The sequence below is a fragment of the Nomascus leucogenys genome, chromosome 5, assembly GCF_006542625.1.
Source record: "Nomascus leucogenys isolate Asia chromosome 5, Asia_NLE_v1, whole genome shotgun sequence".
In the NCBI taxonomy this organism is placed as follows: domain Eukaryota; kingdom Metazoa; phylum Chordata; class Mammalia; order Primates; family Hylobatidae; genus Nomascus; species Nomascus leucogenys.
Window position 1 is genome coordinate 119,984,313 of NC_044385.1, and position 25,406 is coordinate 120,009,718.

General features: G+C 36.2%; 1 protein-coding gene across 1 annotated transcript in view; it reads left to right on the forward strand.

The window, feature by feature from the left end:
* GPR180 (G protein-coupled receptor 180) overlaps positions 1-23,991 on the forward strand; it is a 34,561-nt gene extending 10,570 nt beyond the window's left edge. Inside the window, exons 3-9 of the mRNA XM_003257390.3 lie at positions 28-228; positions 6,976-7,156; positions 7,294-7,343; positions 9,206-9,363; positions 12,464-12,655; positions 15,321-15,398; positions 16,389-23,991. Of these exons, the coding sequence (XP_003257438.1) occupies positions 28-228; positions 6,976-7,156; positions 7,294-7,343; positions 9,206-9,363; positions 12,464-12,655; positions 15,321-15,398; positions 16,389-16,547 (1,019 nt within the window). The 3' untranslated portion in view covers positions 16,548-23,991. The remainder of the gene's footprint in view (positions 1-27; positions 229-6,975; positions 7,157-7,293; positions 7,344-9,205; positions 9,364-12,463; positions 12,656-15,320; positions 15,399-16,388) is intronic.
* Positions 23,992-25,406: the final 1,415 nt, after the last annotated feature.

Genomic DNA, 25,406 nt, shown 5'->3' on the forward strand with positions numbered 1-25,406 from the left:
AAGGTGTTGTTTTCTTTCTCTTTAAAGTGACCATGAACCAGACCGAACATAATCTGACAGTGTCCCAGATTCCATCTCCACAAACGTGGCATGTGTTTTATGCAGACAAGTATACGTGCCAAGATGACAAGGAGAATTCTCAGGTGGAAGATATCCCATTTGAAATGGTGTTACTAAACCCAGATGCCGAAGGGAATCCATTCGATCATTTTAGTGCTGGAGAATCTGGTAAGAATATGTATTTGAATATATCCTGAATTCAGGAAAAGATTTATGTACAAATATATTCATGTATTTTTAAAATCAAAAATGAAAGCAACCTATATGTCCAAAAGTGGAGAAATGGTTAAATTAATCTTCTTACAGCATTTTGATAGCCATCATATTAATTTTTAAAAGCAGAGTATTATTTGAGTATATTAAAACCTGCAGAGAATAAAACAAAGAAGCACAAAAATATTAACAGATTATTTTGATACTCTGGGTTGGTAGAATTGTATAGTTTTGTTTGTTTGCTTGTTTGTTTTGGCTCCAGACAGGAAACAACTTGTGTAGTTTTTAGTTTCCTCTATACATTCTAAACATCTTTGTTTTTATGATAACCTTGCATTATTTTTATAAACAGAAAAATGGTAATAAATTGAACAATTTAAATTGTTAACTCAATGATTAAATGAGGTTAGAAACTCAACTACTTTGTGTGGTTAACTCTTTACTAGCTTGTTTGAACAGATTTAGGGATTGCCTTCATTGAAGCTTACAACAATTTAGGGATGATCAGAGTCCATAATACTTCTCAGAATCAGATTTACTCATATGAAATATTTCATCAAAATGTTAGGTAACTGTGTTCTGTCCTACTGAGGTAAGATTCCTAGCCCCAGCAGAAATGAATGACTTCTTATGATCATGATAAACATGCTATGAAGTATAACTGATTTGTAAATTAACATATTGGAGTAAGGATTTGTAGGCCATCTGTCAAAGAAAAGCATTAAGGGTTTACCTCTTCATGAGTTCATTGGCTGTTTGAAAGAGTTGATCTGCTTAAGAGAAAAATTTAATTCCATTGTATCCCATTGGCCATAGAGTGGGGTGGGTGGAGGTGTGAGGCAGGAGTGAGGCCACATTAGCTTAAACTGATTGTTTAGTTCAAAGTGTAAATTTGTCACAGCTAAAAAAGCAACTTGAGAATTGTGACAGTAGGTCACAAATAATGTTTTAAGGGATAAACTTTTTAAAATATCCTTTGTTTGGAAAAAATGTATATCTAGTGACAGAATGGTGTGCTAATTTTTTTTATTTTTATTTTTTAGAGATGGGGTCTCGCCATGTTGCCCAGGTTGTCTCAAACTACTGGGTTCAAGCAATCCTCCCACCTTGGCCTCCCAAGGTATTGGGATTACAGGCGTGAGCCACTGCACTTGGCCCTAAATGTTTTCAAGTGGTTAATTTGAAGTTCTTTCTGTGAAAGAAATGAAATAGTGTAAGCTACTCAAGTTGTTTCTGAATGCAGATGAATGTAAAGGTTAAATTTCATTAATGATACCTTTGACTAGTATAGATCATTATTGGAAGTTAATTTAGTCCTTCCATTTCCTTAATCTTTTTAAAGATGCCAAATTTTTTCTGTATTTTGGAAAGGCATTGATGGAACCCAGGTCTACTAAGAGCATTGAATGGATGGTTGGACTAAATCGCTCCTCAGGTCCTTTTTTTTTTTTTTTTTTAATTTTGAGATGGAGCCTTGCCCTGTCGCCCAGGCTGGAGCGCAGTGGTGCAGTCTTGGCCCACCACAACCTCTGCCTCCGGGGTTCAGGCAATTCTCCTGCCTCAACCTCCTGAGTAGCTGGGACTACAGGCGCCCACCACTACACTTGGCTAATTTTTGTATTTTTAGTAGAGACAAAGTTTCACCATGTTGGCCAGAACTCCTGACCTCAGGTGATCTGCCTGCCTTGGCCTCTCAAAGTGCTGGGATTACAGGTGTGAGCCACCGCACACAGCCTTCAGGTCCTTTTTAACTGTAAGACTTCGTTATTTCATATGACAGTTATTTTTAGGACTGGTCAAAGCTCACTAGGAAGTAATGTTCTGCTGCAGTTGTTGCATGTGTAAACCCTGCTGCCTCTAGTGGAGTCCAGATCAATTAGCACTTCCTCTCCTGCCTTCCAGGCTGTAGTCCGTTGGCTCAAAGGGTGGTTTTATGTATTGAGTGGATCCATGTGACTTTTCTGGATCCCCATATGCTTTTCTTGCCTCCTTATCCAGGCTTCCATTTTTGGTCTTTTTCTTCATCACCAATTTGGCTTGTAAACTTTTATCCCAGGCTATAAAGTGATCACATTTGTAACCTGTGCCAGGCTTGGACCACTGAATGCCAGTCATACCTTGCCTTCTCCTGAACCTTGCCTGTATCTTCCAGTGTTTTCCTCCACATCTTGAGTTGTGGCTAGCTTTTCTTTATGATCCATACTAACTATTGTGATTCAGTTCTTAGTTCTGACTCCTTCCGACCTACCTTTTCCTGATTTTTGTGACTGATTTTGATTTTATGCTTACTCTTGTGTCTAAAAGCTGTCTTATACTACAATGGGGAAGTTACATTGAGTATGTCAGCAACAATATTTAAACAAGGGGCAAAACCTCACTATAATCGTATGTATTTTCATTAAGCATGACATTCTATCAAGGCTAACCTTCGGGGATTAATCATTAGAAAGTACCAGAAGTACCCAAAAGCATCCAGCCTTGTTATGTAGCTTCCTTTAAACATCACATCATTTTATTGATTAAAATGCTTAAAAGCTTTTGTGAATAACTCTACATTGAAGTATCAATGAGTGGTTCTTAACCCATCACTGTATGCATCTGGTTTAAGGTTATGAGGGTTAAAACAAAAATTCAGATATTCACACCCAGAGACTCAGATAGATTTGGTTTGGAGTGGAAGCCAGTTAAAGATCTAAAGTTGATTCTTATGTACAGAACCGCTGATCTAAAAGTCCACATTTCACGTTGTTTTAGTAATGTGTTTTAAAATACAGCCTTAAGAGGGATTCTTCCTACTTTGTAGCCTCAGGTATGGAATTTGTTTACAGGGAAAATCTTCAATTCATTTTAGAAACTTATGCTAGTTTGTCTAATTATCTGCTCCAAGTAGGAAAAATTGATTTGCTATACTTGTTACAGAAAATTGACTGTTACCACATGTCTCAGAGGTTTGAATTAGAATAACCTGGTGCAAATAGTTGCAATTAATGTTACATGTTATTCTGGTTAAATTTTGTAATTTGTTTTCTTTCAAACCAATTATGTATTTTATATCTACCAGACTTTGGTTAATCCTCTATTTTACAGAGTTGGTCTAGATTAAACAAAGGAAGTAAGGCAAGTGCGATGCCACTTGACAAAGTACTAAATAGGATTATAATACTTCAAAGTAAAATAAAACTGCTTCTTTAAAAGATTAGAATCCTTGTTAACTATATTTGTACTCTAATTAGAGACCAAGAAGTACTCAGAATCCTGAGAGTGTTATTACCTAAAGGCATATAGACTGGTTTTCCCTGGAATAGTACTACAGGCTCTGCCACATCTGCCATCTCACTGTTTTTAAAATTCTAGCAGCTATGTTCATTCTTTAGTGTTTTCCCTCTTTTCCTCCATGTCCCAAAAGACAATGGGTTGGATCTTCCATTTAGCTTCAGTAATGTGTTGCTGGTAACATGTTGGAATGTTTTTGGCTTAAAGTAACAGAAAACCCTAATGCAAGTGGTGTAGACAGTAATGAAATGAATTATCTTACAACAAGCAGTTTTGAGGCTTCTCCAGGGTGGTTTATTTAGCGTCTCTCTACCCTGCTATCCTCAGACTATCAGTGTTGTTCTTAAGCTAGCTGCCTCAAGTTCAAAGTTAGCTGTGGCAGTTCTGAGCATCATGTCTAGATGATTGCAATATTCAGTATCACTTTTTAGGAGGAAGGAAGTCTTTCCCAGAAGCTTCCTATCACATTTCCTTTTTCAGAACTGGGTCATAGCATCATAAGAGAAATGTAAGTTGACATGAAAGAAAGAAGATAAAAGTAGACAAATATGTCAAAAGGGTTAGGTTTACCTCCTACTGGTAAGGGTATGGGAATTTCCGATTGATTTAGACTCATCAGGATATATCTTGAGACACTTGAGTGTGGGAGACCACTGGGGCTCTGAGACAAGGATCATGGGGAGGCGGGAATGTCTGTTCCAGGTGCTGCCCCAGAACCCAAGGACCCTTTCCGCTTAGGCTCTCCTCCTTTCTTATTTACCATCATTTAGCTGGGGCTACATTTATTGAAGCTGTCCGCAAGTTTTCTTGGTACTTTATTTTGCCAATGCTGCTTCCTTTAAGCTTGCCTTAAACCTTACACATTTCCTTACAAGTGTTCACCACCTGTTGTATGCTCATTAAGAGTATTTTTCTTCTTCAGTGTATACTTTTCTAGTGTATATTATTAAGTCTTAAGTATAATAAGATTTAACAATTAGTATCCACCTGTTTTAAAATTAGATTTTAATTTCAAAGTGAACAAAGTGAACACAAATTGAGTTTAATTTCAAAGTGAACAATTTTTGCTTGTGGCAAAACAAAAAATTGGTGGCTGAAGAGAGGAAAAAAACCAGACTTTTTTAAAGAGATGATTTGTTTAAAAGAACATTGAGTGCAGAGCTAGCATTTTATCTTTTAAGCATTTTATGTACAGGTTCAAGGTAAGAATCATCTAAAATTCAGGGAATAAAGTGTGGGACAGACCCAGTTCAATTTATTTAATATGTCAATGAAATAATTTTTGTGTTCGTTATAATGTTAGCTTTTTCTGAAAGATTATTAACTTTGAATAATCCTAAAACATTTTTTGCTGGTGACATATATCTTATTTTCCAGAGTCGCTTCCTTCTACATTATTCTGATTCCTCAGTAAATAGCCTGAGGATTTTCTTTTCATGGTAGAGTTGTAACTTAATGGAGTCACAAACTTTATCCTGTAAGTCAGAAACTTTAAAGATATTCTGTAAAATATTATAAATAAATAAAACTTTAAATTGAATGCCATGTTTAATTCTTTAATACTAAGAAGGAAAGATAAAAACTAAGATTCAAAACACAGGATAGCATAAGGAACTTTACTGACCCACAGTTCTTATAGTATATGTAGCATTTGTATTTTCTGTCTTGTTCCAGTACTATAATAATCCCAGGATTATGTTGCCATTATTTCTAAGGCTGGAATGCTTTTCTATGTAAGGAGTTTAAAAAGAAAATATGTTCTTTCTTTTCCCTTCCTGAAGTCTAAACATGCTTTTTCACCTGCACTAGAAAAGTTAACTGTCCACATTTATATTCATAGAGCAGGAGAGACACCCAGTGGCAGAAATACTTTTTGCTGCTTTTTTCCCCCTCACCAGGCCAAAAGCATGATTGAGCTATTTATTGATTCTTATGATTTGTGTCTTCTAATTGCTTTTACAAAATTATTTTCCACATAATAGAAATATTTTCTTCTCTGACTGTTAATTGGAGTTTACCCAAATGGGAAACTAGAGCAGGCTTGGTGTTCACTATTGGAATTAAAGTTCATCCATAGACTCAGTTAAGACAGCTCTATTCACACCACTGTTAGAGCAGTCTGGTGTTAGATAGAATATAAAGGCATTAATATTAGGGACTGTCTTGACATGTAACCAAGTAAATGTTAGCTGTTAAACTGAAAGCTAGCCTGCTGCTTTATTATAAAAATTTTCTGAAATTTCTGAAAAATGGAGACTCAGTCAAAAGATTTCACATTAACACAGAAAAAGTGACATTCATAATAAGGTTACATGAAGACTGTACTAAAAAGCTGCTAGTAGGCACTAGAGGCTGCTGTAATGACTGGTTCCATTTTTAATATAAAGTCTGCACATTCTTTGTTCTTTGCCAGCCATCTGTCTTTCCTCACTTGTAATTTCTACTCCCTCAAAACTTTGGTTTTCATCATGGCTCAGTTTGATTCCTCTGGCCTGTCCCAACATCATCTCCTTTCAACTTCAATCTCTATGGCCTCTTTCCTTTCTGCTTTATAGTTATAGTTTGATCTACTAAGAGATGATTAGCCTAACTTAGCTTTCAGAATTGTTACGTTGTTGGCCCCTTGCATTGGTAGCCATTTGGTTAGGTGTTAAAATTTTCAGCCAATTCTGGCATGGAGTCGTATGATCGCCACAGGATTTTTTTTTTTTTTTTTTTTTTTTTTGGCAAGAGCTGCAGACAGTTTATCTCAGAAGAGATCTCTGGACATGACAGATATTTTGAAGGTTTGTCCAAATGGAAATTCAAGGTACTGGGACATTCCAGAGCTGTGGTCCTCACGTGTTAGCTATATCAGAATCATGCTTAGGGCTTACTAAAGCACAGATTACTGGGCTCTACTCAGAGTTTCTGATTCAGTAGATCAAAAACTGGATGGCACTCAAGAATTTGCATTTATAACAAGTTCCCTGGTGATGCTGCTGGGCAAGAGAACACACTTTGAGATGCATTGTCAGGGTGTATTAAACTATTATTGACTGAGGTAATCTATTTCTAAATTTTTTACAAAAGAAATTCACGTTAGGGGTAAAACGTATATCTAACTGAATGCTGAAATCATTATTTTAATTTACTTTTTTCAAACAAAACTGATTTTATGATGAGTCTTTGGGTTCCCTTGAGCATTATGCTTTCGTACAGATTGACCTTAACTAGTTTGGCTTAATCTGCTTTCTTGTAGTTAAAATATTGCCCCAAGGTACAAAATTGTTTAAGTTTTAATAATTTTTTTTCTCTTACAAAGGTGAATGCTATGACTCCAGTTAAAAAACAAGTTCTAGAAATATATTGACAGGGAGATTTGAAAGCAACCCAATACGATAACTGGCTTTGTTTTACTGAAGCAAACTCCCTTTCTTCTCTTCACAGGGTTACATGAGTTCTTTTTCCTCCTAGTCCTAGTGTACTTTGTGATTGCTTGCATTTATGCTCAATCATTGTGGCAGGCTATTAAGAAAGGAGGACCCATGCACATGATTTTAAAGGTTCTGACAACTGCATTGCTGTTACAAGCTGGTTCAGCTTTAGCTAATTACATTCATTTCTCCAGGTAACTCAAAACCACTAAAACTGTGTTCATCATTACATCTAATTAATCCTAATTAGTCCACCAAAATTATGCTTGCTTTGATTATGAACAATTTTTTTCACATTTCTAATTTACACTAATCTTCTTCAATTCCTCAGTTACTCCAAAGATGGAATAGGGGTACCATTTATGGGAAGTTTGGCAGAATGTGAGTATCTTTCTGAGCATTTTTTAAAAAGCTTTTACACTTGCTATCTGCTTTTTTTAAAAAATTATTTCTTGTCATAGTATAAATTTTCTGTCGAAAATTGTTTAGAAATCAGCTTGACAGAACAGGATTATAGTTTAAGTTCCCATATGTCCTACTTGGTTTCTTCTTAATAATAGGTAATGCGTACAGCTCCTCATTGTTTTTTTGTTTGTTTGTTTGAGACAGGGTTCTTACTCTGTAGCCCAGGCTGGAGTGCAGTGGCACAGTCACGGCTCACTGCAGCCTCAAACTCCTAGGCTCAGGTGATCCTCCTGCCTCAGCCTCCCCAGTAGCTGGGACTACAGGCACATACCATCATGCCTGGCTGATTTTTAAATTTCCTTTTCTGTAGATGGGGTCTCACTGCGTTGCCCAGGCTGGCCTTATACTCTTGGGCTTAAGGGATCCACCCGCCCTGGCCTCCCAATGTCCTGGAATTACAGGCATGAGTCTCCACACTCTGCCTTTTCATTGTTTTTAGGCATATTTATATACATTCTCTCATCTTATCCTCAATAGAAAAGTGGTCTGCATATCCTCATTTTGCAGATAAAGGATCTGGGCTCAGTGATGTGAAACATATTTCCAAATGTCAGTCAGCTATTGAGTGGTAGAGACTAGACTCGGACCTAAATTTTCTTACCTCAAAGCTGAAGGTTTTCTTCCTATTATAATTCCATTCTCTGTTATAACTCACTCTTTTCTATTTCTGACCCAAAGCCTAAAACTCACATCAAAATACACTGTGAAGAAAAGTGATAAGCTTTCTTTTTTTTTTTTTTTTTTTTTTTTTTGAGACGGAGTCTCGCTCTGTCGCCCAGGCTGGAGTGCAGTGGCGCAATCTCGGCTCACTGCAAGCTCCGCCTCCTGGGTTCACGCCATTCTCCCGCCTCAGCCTCTCCGAGTAGCTGGGACTACAGGCGCCCGCCACCACGCCCGGCTAAATTTTTTTGTATTTTTTAGTAGAGATGGGGTTTCACCATGGTCTCAATCTCCTGACCTCGTGATCCGCCTCCTCGGCCTCCCAAAGTGCTGGGATTACAAGCGTGAGCCACCGCACCCGGCCGATAAGCTTTCTTAAAAATCATTAAATACTACCTTATAAAATAAATATATATATATGGAACTTGAAGCATTTATAGATTTTTGTTGTTTTCTTGTAGTGTTAACCTGGATACAGGTGGTTTTGATACCTGTTTTCTGTTTGCAGTAGCAGGCTTCTCCTGCAGTGTAGGTGATGGCCACCTGGTGGCACATCACACTAATGCATGGAGCTTCTCATTTGTCTTCAGGATTCTGAAAGTAAAGCCAATGTTTGGAGCTATGCATTTCATTGTATTGTTTTTTGTTAATAGTTTTAGAAAATACTCTTCACATTATAGTTCACCCATCAAAAAAAATTAACCCAGAAATGAAGGTACTAGTATTCTCCACATTGCAGAAATCATATTTAGAATTTTTTTTAATAAGCAGTGAGTTATAGAGAACAGGATTATGTAGTTAGAAAAGCTAAGAAAAATGGGAAACAAAGACAGTTAAGGTTGGACTTAATGGACATATGGTATGGGCGTATATATGTATTTTTAAATAGTATTGCTGCTTTTAACTGTTTTTATAAATATACACAAAATTTATGGCAATTTTTAAATCTTTAGAATTATTACATGCGAATATCTCTTAATGAATTTCCTTAGCATCTCTTTGAAAATGGCTTTTTGTGGTTTAAAAAAAAAAAAAAGATGTTCTCATCTTAATGCAAAAAGCACTAAATTTTTTATATTGTGAAAACTTGGTTGACGTTGGTTTTCATGTCCCATTAGTTTTTGACATCGCTTCCCAAATTCAGATGTTATACTTACTTTTGAGTCTATGCATGGGTTGGACAATAGTCAGAATGAAGAAGTCTCAAAGCAGACCTCTCCAGTGGGATTCTACGCCTGCATCCACTGGCATTGCAGTATTCATTGTCATGACACAGGTGAGTGTTGATACTCAGTGTTTCTGCTTAGTAATCCTCAGAAATGCAAACTTGAGCATACCTCATTTCAAAATTGAAACCTGGGACCCATGAGGAATTTGTGTCATTTTTTTTTCTTGAAATTTCTGAGCTTCTACAATTTGTGTCATTTAAAGTATGAATTTAAAGAGTGTTACATCAAATAATCTTAATTATCTGGATGCTACTATATGTAGACTATAGAATTTAATTATAATTTACCTGAATTTGAGCTTCCTATCAGCTTATTTAAGCACAGTATGTTTAATACTAGGTTAGAGTCTTATTTCCTACTTAATAATACCTTTCTTTCATATTTCTCTAGCCAATGGTAAGTACTTAACACTGAATGAGTGATTCAATGAATTTGAGATTTATCCATTGTCAAGAATCTTTAGGATTGGCTACTTTGTACATAAAAGAATTCAGGTGATTATCTAAGATTAATTAAAAGGCAAAATATAGACTAAAAAAGAATGGGATCTTGTTTTTGAAAGCAAATTCAAAAACAAAACCAGTCTTTTATAAAGGTCCTGCATGCCTTTTTTTTATTTTCCTCTATATTAATAGTATTGACATTCTAAGAAATCCATATGCCTATGTTCAATGGATTTGTAAAAATTAAGAAGAAAGGTATGAAGATAAAAATTTGTACTGAGTTTTTGATGAGCATTAGCTATAGATGAAAATGAACTATATACTTAGGCTCTGTAAAGGACGTTATAATGTAAGTGTAATGCATTAAATAAATTGAAAAATGTATTAATTAAGGATGGGGCCAGTGCTTTATTCATCTTTCTATCCCTAGTATTTATTTAATATAGTAGGTTTTGAGTGGAATAGGAGTATTGAATTTACATGAATGATTTGAGAAAGAGGCCATATCACAGGTGGTGATATTTAGTAAAGGAGGTAGTGCCAGGAAAGGGGATGATCAGAAATAATTGAATTAGAAGAATCGATTAAAATAAGGTTGAGATTCTACCAACTTAATGTTTTTGAGCCAGGACTCATGGAGAGTAGTGTCAATGTCAGGTTAAATTCTCACTTTCTTTTTAAAAATTTCATTTTGATTATTTCATTATAGTTTTAATTTACTGTCATAGACAAGTATGAATTGAGAACGGAGATGATATTACACTAGAGTTTATATGAGCATTTATGAAGAGTATATTAAACATAGTTCTGATCTTCAACAACAACCCAGACAAGGCAGATCAGACAGGCCGGCAGAGACTATACAAATACATACATATTTTATACAGATCACATATTAGCATATGTATATGACAACAGGGAAGTTTGAATATGTAAAAATATGAACCATGGGCTGTGGTAGCTCTGTGGTAGCACTTCTGTGTTGCAAAAGTAAGTTTAGAAATGTGGGTTAAGAAATCAGATGGGAGGCTGGGCGCAGTGGCTCATGCCTGTAGTCCCAGCACTTTGGGAGGCCGAGGTGGGTGGATCACCTGAGGGCAGGAGTTCGAGACCAGCCTAGCCAACATGGTAAAACCCCATCTCTACTAAAAATACAAAAACTAGCCAGGCATGGTAGCGTATGCATGTAATCCCAGCTACTCAGGAGGCTGAGGCAGGAGAATCACTTGAACTTGGGAGGTGGAGGTTGCAGTGAGCTGAGATCGTGCCACTTCACTCCAGCCTGGGCAACAGAGTGAGACTTTGTCTAAAAAAAAAAAAGAAATCAGATGGGTATAATTTTGTGGTTTGGAAGAATAACACTTTCAGTAACAGAGCAAATATTGAGCCCAAGAAGGAATTTCACATGTTATAGTGACAAAGGAGTTTACCTAACAAGAGTGGTAGCAGGAGTAAAATTAGCGTAGAGGATGTGAGAATGAGGAAAGCAAGAGGTTGCTGGTAAACCCCATAAAACCTAATAATTGGATTTGATATTGAGTTTTGATGTCTTCCAAAAGTTCTTGGAAGTCACCGAAGACTCAATTCTGAGGGCTGGCTCAATTGACAAAGGAAAGAAGTGCAGAGAGCTACAGACATGTGTTGTAATGGTTAAAACATTAGAGTAAGTTAAGTGATTGATGTTTAGTAAAGATGGAGGCAACATGGACACTAATTTCTTTTGAATAGTAATAAACAGAATAGCTTAATGAGGAACTAGCTGAGCTTTTTACTGTTAGCAACATGGGAGAAAAGGTCAATAAACAGTGATGAATAACAGTGCCCTGAGGATTTATAGTGAATATTAAAAATATGCTGTCCTTTACCAAGGGATTAGCGGGGCATGGTGACGTATGCCTGTAATCCCAGCTACTCAGGAGGCTGAGGCAGGATTACCGTGAAAAAGAATAAAGTCTGAAATCAACAGTTCTGACTGAATTGCACAAAAAACACTGAAATGTTTGAAAGTTACCCCGAGATAGCTGGTTTGAATGCAGAACGGTTTACATTCAATAATATTGTTGAAGTAAAAAGGAAATGGATTTAGAAGAAAGTTTGTTTTTTTAACCTTTCAGTTCATTTTTATCCTTAGAGATATCTTATTTGAATCATGACAGCAATAGAATTATTTTTTCCTTTTTTTTCGAGATGGAGTTTCACTCTTATTGCCTAGGCTGGAGTGCAGTGGCGCAATCTCAGCTCACTGCAACCTCCACCTCCTGGGTTCAAGTGATTCTGCTACCTCAGCCTCCCGAGTAGCTTGAGATTACAGGTGCCTGCCACCATGCCCAGCTAATTTTTTGTATTTTTAGTAGAGATAGGGTTTCATCATGTTGACCAGGCTAGTCTCAAATTCCTGACCTCAGGTGATCCACTCGCCTTGGCCTCCCAAAGTGCTGGGATTACAGGTGTGGCCACTGCTCCTGGCAGCAACAGAATTTTTAAAAAATCTCTTAACTGTAGTCTCACTTGATAAAAATTCATTTTGTCTAGCTTAGGGTATTAGAGTGATGAAAAGACTGTACTTTATTAATTAACAACCTCTGTGGTCTGATAGGAATGTTTATATAACGTTTAAAGGGATGTTTACTAAAGAGTTGAAAAAAATACTGTAATTAGGTATGATCTTTTTTTTCTTAAATGTAATATTGTTTTTCTTTTGCAGAGTGTTTTGCTACTTTGGGAACAGTTTGAAGATAGCAGTCATCATAGCTACCATTCACACCACAACTTAGCAGGGATCCTCCTAATCATTCTAAGAATTTGCCTAGCATTGTCATTAGGCTGTGGACTCTATCAGATCATCACAGTGGAGAGAAGTACACTCAAAAGGGAGTTCTACATCACATTTGCCAAAGTATGGGTTTGGAAAGAAAATGGTTTATTCTGATTATCCACTTCATTCTGGTTTCTTTGGGAAGTTAATAAACAACTACATGCTAACTTTTATTAAACTTCTGGGCTGGGCATGGTGGCTCACTCCTGTAATCCCAGTGCTTTGGAAGGCCGAGACAGGCGGATCTCTTGAGCCCCCAGGTTGGAAACCAGCCTGGGCAACATGACCCCATCTCTACAAAAAATTAAAATTAGCCAGGCTTTGTGGCGAGCACCTGTTGTCTCAGCTACTGGAGAGGCTGAGATGGGAGGATTGCTTGAGCCTGTGCATTGAAGGCTTCAGTGAGCCAAGATTGGGCCACTGAACTCCAGCCTGGGTGACAGGGCTAGACCTTCTTTTTAAAAAAACACTTCTATTACGCGACAGACACTACCGTAAGTTCTTTATGTGGTTCAACTCATTTAACCTTAGCAACTTATGTGATGTAGGTATTATCCCCATTTTACAAGACCTGTGAGACAGTATTTTCCATATACTCTTTGCAGGTCAGTTTTGCCTGGTTCATAGTTTCACCAATAGGGATTTTACATTTTTTTCTGTAATTTTTACAGAATTTTAAATTTTTAAAATCAAATATGGTTTGGATTTCTCAACAGTCATTAATTGACTATAAACTGTTATTCTCAGAGTTACGCAGTGTTTTATAACAAACTGTTAAGAGCTATCCTTCAGCATAAGCAGCTGGAGGCAGGAGGCTGAGTCCATGTGTTTCAGCCAGCCTCAGTCCATCCACATGAGATCGTGTCACTTTAGTCCTCCTTCTTTGTCCTTCTTCTGCTCGTGAGATCTAAAAGCAAATTCGGTTTTTTTCTATACAGGAGAAGGGTTAGAGCAGTAACATTATAGAACCCTCCCTCCCTAGAAGGTTTCATTTTTCTGTCAGATTGAGAGAATCCATACCCCTTCATTTTAACACCGCAAACCAGCATTCTGATCAGACTGATTCTGTTCAGTCAGCCCACCTTGTCCAGAGTTATTGATGGTTATTCTGAGGCAGCTATGGAAGGAGAGCCAGATTCCTGCTTTATTCCTAGTGTTGAGCATTCCAAAGCTGCTGCTGCAGCCCTAGGAACCACCTTCAGGCTTCTGAGCACAAGACAAGAAGATGTCATCCTGCCTTTGAGTTTTTCACAGGGATAGTAGTGCTTGTTTGATAAGTTAATATGTATTTGAGGTGTTTAGGCATTAAGTTTTCTTATTTTGCTTTGTTGTTGTTGTTTTTGAGATGGAGTCCCACTCTGTCGCGCAGGCTGAGTGCAGTGGCGTGTTCTCGGCTCACTGCAAGCTCCGCCTCCCGGGTTCACGCCATTCTCCTGCCTCAGCCTCCTGAGTAGCTGGGACTACAGCCCTCACCCCCACGCCCGGCTAAGTTTTTGTATTTTTAGTAGAGACGGAGTTTCACCGTGTTAGCCAGGATGGTCTCCATCTCCTGACCTCGTGATACTTCCACCTTGGCCTCCCAAAGTGCTGGGATTACAGGCATGAGCCACCGCGCCCGGCCTGTTTCTTTTTTAAGATGGAGTTTTGCTCTTGCTGCCCAGGCTGGAGTGCAGTGGCGCGATCTCGGCTCACTGCAACTTCCACCTCCCAGGGTCAAGCGATTCTCCTGTTTCAGTCTCTGGCATGTGCCACCACGCCTGGCTAATTTTTGTATTTTCAGTAGAGATGGGGTTTCTCCGTGTTGGTCAGGCTGGTCTGGAACTCGCGACCTCAGGTGATCCGCCCGCCTCGGCCTCCCAAAGTGTTGGGATTACAGGCATGAGCCACCGCGCCCAGCCTCTTATTTTGCTTTATGCTTAAAGCAGTGCAAAGTTTAAAGTATTTTATGTTTTAATTTAACTTTCTGAATAGGATCAAACATCCGAAAGTATTTAAGGAGTAGCAAAAAGTTAGTCTCACCTCCTCACACAATTGCTGCTATTAGTTCTTAATTTATCCTTCTGGAGAGTTTTAAGTATATATGTCTATATATATTTCCTTTCATTTTTATACAAATAGTAACATACTAAACATTTTTCTATATCTTGTTTTTTTCTCCCTATATCTTCAATGTACCAAACATTTCAACAGCTACTATTTATTAACTTACTTTTTATTTCAAATTTAATTTTGGAAAAGAGAATACATTGCCATGGTTCAAGGAAAAATAGAAAAATATTTGAAAAGTATAAACAGTTACCCATTCTTACCTGCCCAGTTCCCCCTCCTCTGTTCTACCCCTCAAACAGGTAACGACTATGAATGTTTTATGTGTATTTTTACAGGATTTCTTTGTGTATCAGCATACAAATATGAATGTGCATTCTTTTTTCTTTTTACAGGAATATTACACATTTGTGCCTTGCTTTTATCACTTAATAATTTGTTACTTACATTAATAATTTGTAGTGTATCAAAATGTGTATGCAACAGATTTATAAACATAAGATTATAAATACTCCAAAAATACTCATTTGGTTAGAAACAGTAAATTTATTTCTACATTTTATTGCAAGCTCTACTCTAAAGGCCTGTTGAGGTTAATCAGAACCTAAAAATGCTAGTAACATGTTTTTATCTGGTACATTCTGAAAAAAAAAAAAAAAAATACACAGCTGTACTTATTTCCCTTTTTCGTTTGTTTCAGGGCTGTATCTTGTGGTTTTTATGCCATCCAGTTCTTGCATGCATTTCTGTCATTTTTAGCGACTACCAAAGAGACAAGGTAAGAAATATACGTGATCAAAGTAGTTTTTTTAATGAAAATATTGTCTTAATTGGGAGAATATTTAAATAGGAGGGACTTATTTATTTTTTAAGACATTTTCTGGGTTATTTAAAACTTTGAAACAAAATAGTAAACCAGTAAGTAGATAAATTTGAAGTTTAAAATATTTTTAAAATATTTATAAGCAAAATGGTGGAAATAGCTTTTCTTGATTCTATTTTAGCTTATTTTAGAAACTACAATAGAGAATTTTAAAATAGAAATTTTGTTTTATAAATTAGAGAATTTATAATACGTCTTTTAAAAAATGATTAAAATTTTTCTTACATAATAGTAAAAATCAAGATTTGTAAAAATCAGTCTAGTTATTTAACAGACTACGAACCAGAGTGCCATGCTCAAGTATGATGCATTTTGATTGTGTTGATACCTACCTTCTTAGGTGAATGGCTCCATCATTTCAAAATAGAGGTCTGCCAGGAGCCCTTTACAAGCAATGCAGTGTGTGCCTGAATGCACAAATGTTTATTGAGCCTCAGGTATTTACAAAGGGTGAATAGATAGGACAGTAGTCTACAAAAGTAGAGAAGCAACTTGAGAATTTTTGAAAGGGCTTTTAGAGTACTCTTTAAAGTTCAGGTAGGAGCATGCTTTATTCCTGTTACTAAATTAGCTAGGAACCTGATTTTTCTTATTTACTGAAACTCTTGTCTGTAGTGCATACCCTTAGGAGAGAATAGTTTAGCAAGTTATTCTTTTGTGCCTTACTTTGTCATCTACAAAGTAACTGTTAAAGGGATTTTTATCCTTAAACAATTAGACTTCTGAACATTAGTCAGAAAATTTTTTTGATGAAATGTACCTATGATAAAGATGAAAGACAGAGTATTGTATTTATATAAAAAGCATATATAGATTCATGATATATTGAATATTATTTCTCTATTTCTGCATGCAGTAAAAGCATTCCTTTCCTTTTCTTTTCAGGTTATTACAATAGGTGTTATCCTTTGCCAGTCTGTTTCCATGGTTATTCTCTACAGACTCTTTCTATCTCACAGTCTATATTGGGAAGTTTCTTCACTTTCTTCAGTAACACTACCACTGACCATACCATCTGGACACAAAAGTCGCCCTCATTTCTGATGCTTGATTTTTGTTGAGAGGAAAAGTGAATTGGTTAAAAGAGTGCAATAAGGATCCAAATACAGTGACTTTTTTTCATACATTTAGTATGAAAACTTGAACAGCGAAAGCAGAGCATGTTATTTATATAACTGCATTTAAGCAGTACCAAGACTGAAAAAAAAAGGTAATAAATGAAATGTTTTGAAATATACTTAAACAACAAACTTTGAAGAAAGTGTTGTTATAAAATGATTGAAGCGATTTCTATATGGAAATAAATGTGAAAAATAACTATGTGATATTTTGGTAAAATATTCACCACTTAAAATGCCTCATCTTAATAGCTAACTCAGGTTTAATAGTCTTATAAAAAGTAATCAGTTAAATGATTACTTGCTTATAAATATCTAAACTAGTCCAGTTATGAAATCAGTGTAATACATTGATTTTAAAAACTGCTGCTTTTTATGCTTTAAGGAAAATGTATTTCATGTTTGAGTTTAAAGGAATTGAAATTATTTCAGGAAATGAATATAAAATATGTTCACAGTTAAATGAATAAGCTTTTGTTTATTTGTGGATGGAGTTATTCTCCAGTTTTTTCTGCCATTTTTGGCTCTAGTTCAGGTTTTAGCTTGATTAGCAAAGGTTTTTGACAAGCAGTTTATGAAAAAATAAAACTTAAATACATTACATGGGTTGTAAGGACAAAGGATTTTAAAATCTGAGCACTTAGGTGAAGGGACAAGCAGGTTTATGTGTTTAAAAAGAAAGAAGGGAAAACGTACTATGTGATATGGTACTGAAATTTTGATCCCAATAGAATTCATTTCTCTTACATTGAATCCCCAATCATAATTAAGCCGTATACACAGATTAAATTAACAGAAGCATTTCACAAAAATGTTGGTTTCAGTCATCAACTACCCATGAATTCCTGCCCAAGGATACTTAATCAGGATTAAATTTTCTATGAATAATTGAAAAACAAAACACTCACTGGATTTGTTATAATCCGTGTTGGCACTGGATTCTAAGTAGTTGCCATCTTGAATCCTTTGTAATAAAGCCATACTTTTGTGTGTGTGTGATGCCCCAGTATTGAGTATGCTAGCTAAAAAATATCAAGTGCCTGATTAAAGAATTGCTAAATGGTTGTCAATACTCGCTGTATAAAATGAGTATTCCCATTAATAGTCACTGATTGGAAATTATTCTGTTGCTGTTTGTCAAGCTGTTCAGGCCTTTTCCTTTTTACTTCTGGCTTATTTTAAAAATATTTTTTATCTACTTACTGTGTGTTTAAGCAAGAAACAGTGCACTGATCTGGCAGTTAAATTTTTTAATTAAATAGTTAAAATAATGTAGTGCAACTTAAAAATATCTATGGCTTTGTTTTTGTTTTTCTTTTGTACCTAGTCTCATTGGAAATGACTAGTATTCTGCCTCATTTTCAGGGCAGAATATGTGTTTGTGACCCAAAATGACAAAGTTACAAGGTTCAATCTGCTCATTAAATCATCTGTTAGTTCTTTATAAATCATTTAGTACATTAGAGCTACAGGTTAAGACTAGAAAGTCTGAGTTATGTTTTAGGTATACATGATCGTCTGAGTGGTCATAACCTTTTCTTTTATCATGTCTCGCTAATAACCCCAGCTATTGTCTGTTGTGTTCAGCTGAGATGCAAAAAAGAAATTAAGCAAAAAAGAAAAAGGTGAAGCCTTTTCGTAAATTTTGTGAACTTGCCAAAAGGGGAAGGGAAAAATCTTTGTGTTACTTCACTCAAAGAACATAAGTAACTGCGATTAACAAATATGAAATTTATTACTCCGCTTGCATTTATGAAACTAACCAGTTTTTTAAACTTTAATTCTTAAATTTATGGTTGGAATTGCTGATAATTTATTTTGTTATTCAAGAGCCATTGTTAAGTGGCGGAAAGTAGTTGTTAATAAATGTATAAAACTGTTCTTGACTAGTAATCAGGGACAAAATTTATAGTTCATAAGTCATGACACAGTATTCCCTCTTTTTCTGAATGTTTACATAGAGATTCATCACTGCAGATTACAGAAAGTTAAATGTATATTGCAAACTCTAAAGATAAAAATCTTTTCTACTTTTTTTTGTCAGATAATGCTTTTTTATGTGTTTTTATATTTTTTGAAAGAAGATAAATGGTTCATCCAGAGCTTTATTAAGAAGCATTTCTTTTCTTCCCTTAAAAAATAGATGTTTATTTTTATTGACGTGTGTATAATAAGATGGGTGCCTAATGTGATGCATTTTACCGGGCCTTTTACCCTCATTATTACTAATCTCTATTGTAATAACCAAGCTCCCATTTAACTGAGTATAAGAGAGAATAAATGATTTCTCTAAGGTCACCAAACTATTTAGTTTTTCCACTTTACCTTCATGAGTTAAGGAACACATATTAGCTGTGTCTTAGTGAGAATGAAGTGCTATCCATCATAATTTTTGCTGTTGATTTGAACATTAAAACTGGAATTGTGCTAAAATCAGAACATGAGCTTGAATATCTGTAAGACCTCAGCACACTTCAGTATTTGAACCTGGCTTTTAACCAGGCAGTATTACTAGCAGGAGAGTTAGTGTAGGCAGAAGAGCTTGCTTTAGGGTAATTATTTATTATCTCCAGTAAAGTAAGTCACATCTGATGAACATAGGAGATACACAAATCTGAGATCATCTCTAAAATAATGAGACTAGAACCTATCTATCAACATGAGCATGGGCTCCTTCAGCATGTTTCTTCTAGGAGACTGCACGTTCTTTGGAATTTGAAAATCTGGAATTATCTGCGAAACATTTTCTTAGCTTCTGTGTTGTCAAATCATTGAGGTTGTTTTTTGTTTGTTTTGAGAATTGATATGATTGTTAGAAGTAGCCAGATTTGAAGAGGTAATACTGGTTTTTATTCCAACATGTATTTGTGAATTGAGACTAAAATAGTGAGATTGGTTTTCCTCTGTGATCTGAAAGTAGTGTGGTAGAAGCACCGTAGCTTGATTTCTTGCAATAGGTCTCTAAGTAATATTACCACCTCCACATTTGGGCAGCCTTCTGCACAGCTCCAGGAGCATCATATGTGTTGTGCTGTAGGAGTACCATGAAGCCTGGAGGTGAGGAAAGAAGTGGTCCTGCCCACTAGGGCCATTCTGCACAATGTAGCCAAAACAATCTCTTAAAAATGGAAATCATCTGGATGATGAGCATACAGAAATTCTTTGTGCTAATTTTGTAACTTTTTTGTAAGTTTGAAATTATTTCAAAAAGTTTAAAAATCATACCAAACTACTACTTCCCTGACAAAAACCCTCCATGTGCCTCTCATTGCACTTAGGGAAAGAAGTCCTCTCTCATTACTATGTTCTGCAAGGCCCATATGAATTCTGGTTATCTCTTAATTTGTACCACTCTGTTACACACATATCCCAGCCTCATTATCCTTCATCAAAAAAAAGATCTAGCTTATATCACAGCCTCAGATACTTGACACTAGCTATCTTCTCTGCCTGGGACATTCTCTTCCAAATCTTGGCATGGTTGGAAGGCTGAATCCTCATCCTTCAGGTTCTCAGCTCAGATGTCTTTTAGAGAACTCACACCATCTGTGGTGGATTTATATGGTGCAGTTTAATCAACCTGGAGATAGGTTCCACAGAATTCTTTTCCATGCATAATTTCAGGACAATGTAGGCCATAAGAAATGTTTGATACAAGGTATAGAAGGCAGAAGTAAAGTAGCAGCCAGATCTGGATTCTTTTTATAAGTGGAAGCGCCAGACAAGGCACAAGGCACTGTTGCAGCTTATCCACATTATTGCTTATCTGTTGGCTCATCTTGGCCTGTGGGACAACAGCCAGGCCCACAGGAACACCAGTTCCTGCCGGAATGGCTCCTTCAGCTTCTCTGGCTCCTGGGCCAGGTGTGCGTTTTACTCTGACAAAGGGTGCCAGCTTCTGCTGGACAACTCCATCTTTCACACTGGAGGATTAGAGGCAGTGAGAGACCTGTATGGCTTCCAGTCCATCCTGACAAGTTCCACTCAGTTCCCACAGGTTCTACTCATCCTAGCAAGTTCCTTGCTTCCCCCATTTCCCATGTCTTCCCTTTCCAACTGCCAGACACAAAAGAAACCACCTCCTATAATCCCTATAAGTCCCTTATTTTGAATATTAAGATATGTGTATGTGTATTAGATCCTAGTTGTTGTTTTCTGATCAGACCCTGATTAACCATACCATCCTATCTAATGCTATTCCCCCATCCTAGTTCTATCATATTATCCGTTTTTTTGTTTGTTTTATTGAGCTGGTTTATCTTTGTCATCTCTCAAATTAGAATATAAATTTTAAGTGAGTTTGTCTCTATTGTTCATTGCTGTATGCCTAATACTAGGACACTCCCTGGTGCATACTAGATGCTCAAAATATTTTTGAGTTGAATGAACGCAATGCTGAAAAAGTTCCAAATCTGTACTTAACAGTGTAGTATTAATTATATAATAGAAGTGCCCATAGTGACTTCAATAATGCCTTGCCTATTCTTTGTTCAATTGTATGGAACTTGGTAGTGTGTAAAAATCTTGACTAGTCAAGTAGTTATCATAAAACATCAATTACGAGAGGATTTCTCAAATTCTCACAGAGGCAGTTTCTCTTTATGTAGTCCTGTAATAGGACCATGTGTCTGGTTTCTGGCCTGCCACAACTAGAAGCACCAATTTAAAAGAGAAGTTTCTAGTCAGCTAGAGGAGGGAATGTTGACAGTAGTCAGAAGCAGCTATGAAAAGATAGGGAAACTAGAAATGACAATAACACTCAAATTGCAGCAGCCTGGGGTCATTTAGTGTAGGTGAAAGCAGCCCTGTGTTGTGTATCTCAGTAGACTCTTAAGCGATTTGTTGTTCAATGTATTCATGACAGTGACTGATGGTAATTAAGAAAATATTAAGTTATAAGTTATGTTCAGTAGCCTCAAAGAAGTATGCGAAAACCTTCTAATATTTTCTTCTTGTTAAACAGGTAATACATGCACATTGTACAAAAATCAGAAAGTTGAAAAAGGTGGGGAAAAGAAGTCCTTCTCTCACTCATTTCCCTTCCCTGAATCCAACCTCTGTTACCAGTTATCTTTCTAGAAATGGCCCCATGCACATATGAACATATATGAAACACAAATTATAGCATACCATACAGACTTTTGCACATTCGGCAATTTATTCTGTAGCCCTACCTAGAATTGTCCCATTTTTTTCACCAATTGCATAGAACTCCATTATATGGATGTATTTTGATTTTTTCAAAGAATCAGTCCTGTTACTGCATGTTGTTGGTTTTCAGTCTTGCTAATACAGACAAGGCTGAAATTAAGACTGTAATCAAGAATTTGCCAAGACTTCCTCCCCTTCTCCCAAAATGCTTCCACTCCAGGTTCCAGGTCTAGATCCTTGGGATTTTCTAGGTGATAGAAGTATCTTTGTTACTCATAGTGAGCTCTGATAGTTACGCTAACAAGATGACTCAAGTAGGGGCTGGCCACACCAGAAGACCAACCATTGGATTAGAGGGTTGGAGTTTTGAGTCATATGATATTAGCCCAACCTCTGAGGTGGAAAGAGGGGTTAGAGATCGAGTTCAGCTTTATATAGAGATTGAGTCAATTAATCATGCCTGTAATGAAACCCCGAGAGAAACTCTGGTCAGTGATGCTCAAGTGAACTTCCCTGGTTGGCAATACTCTGGTGTGTTCTAGGAAGGTGACATGTCCCTGAGGACACAGAAACTGTGTTTGGGATCCTCTTACACCTTGCTTTATGTATGTCTTCTTTTGGCTGTTCTGATTTGTATCCTTTTGCTATAATAAACTATAATTGTATGCATAGCACTTTGCTGAGTTCTGTGAGTTGTTCTATTTAGTTATAGAACCTGAAGGTATTGTGCGGACCCCTGAACTTGCAGCCAGTTGGTCAGAAGTAAGGATGGCCCTGGGAATGCCCAAAGTTGCTAGTTTCTGAAGTGAGGACAGTCTTATGGAGGACTGGGCCCTTAACCTGTGAAGTTTGGCTTAACTTCAGGCAGTTGGTGTCAGAAGCCATTGCAAATATCCTGATTATCCGTGCAAAACAAAAACACTTAACAGAAAATTATGTTGTACTCTCAGTAGGGATAATTTTCTGTTAAGTGTTTTTGTTTTCCATGGATTGTACTAGATATCAATCTGATAAATAACTTTTATTCATTATAGTTTTAATTTGCATTTCTCTTATTAATTTATATGTTTTAAAACCATTTTCTTTCCAGTTCTACGATCTGTTGACATATTTTTCCCACTTTTCTATTGGGTTGGTTGTCTTTTTCTTATTGATTTGTTAAAACTCTTTATAACAGAAATTAGTCATTTGTGATATGAGTCTGAACTGTGTTTCTCAATTTGTGATTTTTCTTTTTACTTTTTTAATGGTATCTTTTTCTTGTAGTTTTTTTAATGCAGGTGGAATTATCAGTCTTTTATTTTTTTCTTCTGTGTTCTACCTGTTTCACAGGTAGAAAAGCCTTAGCTCTTTGAGATTATGTTTAAATGCCCTGTATTTTCATCTAGTGGTTTTATGGTTTTTTAATGTTTTTTTCATCCACCTGGAATTTATTTTGCTGTTAAAATATGAATTAGAGATCCAACTTAATTTTTTTCAGATGGTTGCTCACTTATTGCAATATCGTATGTTATATAATCCATCTTTACTGATTCGTTGCTAATTGATTTCTGGACTTTTAAGGCTAGCTTATGAATTGTTGATCTGGTACCACACTATTTCAATTATTATAGTCTTAAAATTGCTGTGCTCTTTGGTAGGGATAATTTTCTGCTAAGTGTTTTTGTTTTTTATAATTTTCCAATTAGTCTTGCTCATTTTTTATATAAACTTTGAAATCAATTTTTCTGATTTGCAAAAGAAAAAAATCCTGTTTAGTATTCTTAGTGGAATGAATTAAATTTCCATAGCAATTTAGGGAAATTTGACTTTCTTAACGTGTTGAGTGTTAAACCCACAAGTGGTAGCATGCCATTGACTCCTCAGCCAAGCATATTATCAATTGTCAGAAACTAGTCTTTCCCATAGTGATCCAAGAAATTAGTACGAAATGCCTTTCTGACTTTTTAAAACTTATATACATATATAATACATATTATATATACTTATATAGTAAGTAATCAGAAGTATGTGTTTCTCAATCACCTTTTAAAGACTTCTTTATTTAGCTCTTGTACATTTCTTGATATGAATATGTTAATGTTTTCTTTCATTATATGTTGCATATGGCTTTTGTTTTATGCATGAAAACTATTGATTTCTGTATTCTAATTTTGTTCCCAGTCACCTAACTGAATTCTTCTAACAGTTGTAATAAATTTCTGGTTGGCTCTCTTGTGTTTTCTAGGCAAACAACTGTATTGTCTGCAAATAATCATCATTTTTGTCTTTTCTATTCAATTTTTTACCTCTAATTGTTGCTCCTTCAACTTAAAAATGAAAACTCCAAAGCAAGCAGAAACAAGGAAATAATAAAGAGCAGGTATCAATGAACTTGATTACGGAAAAGCTATAGAGAAAAATTAACAAAACCAAAAGCTCATTCTTTGAAAAGATTAGTAAAAGTTACAAGCCTCTAGCAAGACTGACAAAAGAAAAAAGACATAAATTACTAATATCAGGAATAAAAGGAGATACCAGACTGCAGACATTAACGGAACAGGAAGAAAATACTACAAACAAACAAACAAAATTCTCTACTAACATAAATATGGCAATTTAGATGAAATAACCAATTCTCTGAAGACTATATGGCAAGAACTATAAAAGGTCTGAGATTTTACATACTTACAAGCTAACTAGTTAACCTGTTACAGCAAGCACCATGAGCTTCATGTTGGTTTACATTGGTTATACATATATCTGAAGTTTATGGAGGCAATACAGGCAGGACTACATGAATATTCCACATGCAGTGGATTTGTGTTGCACCCAAGGAACACTGAACCTAGACAGTTTATCTCCTTTATAACTGGCTCTTTGTCAAGGGGGAAACATTTCCTCATCCTGCTCACTGTATGCGCAACCTTGAGACATGGCCTAGATAAAGAGTAGTTAGAGCCTTGTATTCTTGGTCTCCCCATTAGGAACATGCAGGGATGCAAAAGGATGGTGGACTGCCTCTCCCAACATCACAAACTACCAAAACCCACTCAAGAAGTAAATATCCAAAATAGTCCTGTAACTATTAAAGGAATTGAATTCTTATTTAAACAACTTTTGAAATAAAAATCTCTAGTCCCAGATGGTTTCATGGGTAAATTCCACCAAACATTTAAAGAAATAACACTGATTCTACACAATCTATTCCAGAAAAATAGAAGAGATGAGAGAGAAAAGTGCAAAGGCAAGTTTGTGAAGAAAGGAATGCTTTTGATGCTTTTGCAACAAATGATGTTGAAACTAATGGACATCCATATGCAAAATGAATGAACCTCAACCTCATTCTCTCACCTTGTATTAGTGTGTTTTCACACTGCTGATAAAGATACCCAAGACTGGGTAATTTATAACAAAAAAGAGGGGTGTGTGTCTGTGTTTTTGAGATGGATTCTTGCTCTGTCACCCAGGCTGGAGTGCAATGCCATGATCTTGGCTCACTGCAACCTCTGCCTCGCGGGTTCAAGTGATTCTCCTGCCTCAGCCTCCCAAGTAGCTGGGACTACAGGCCAGTGCCACCATGCCCAACTAATTTTTGTATTTTTAGTAGAGATAGGGTTTCACCATGTTGGCCAGGTTAGTCTCGATCTCTTGA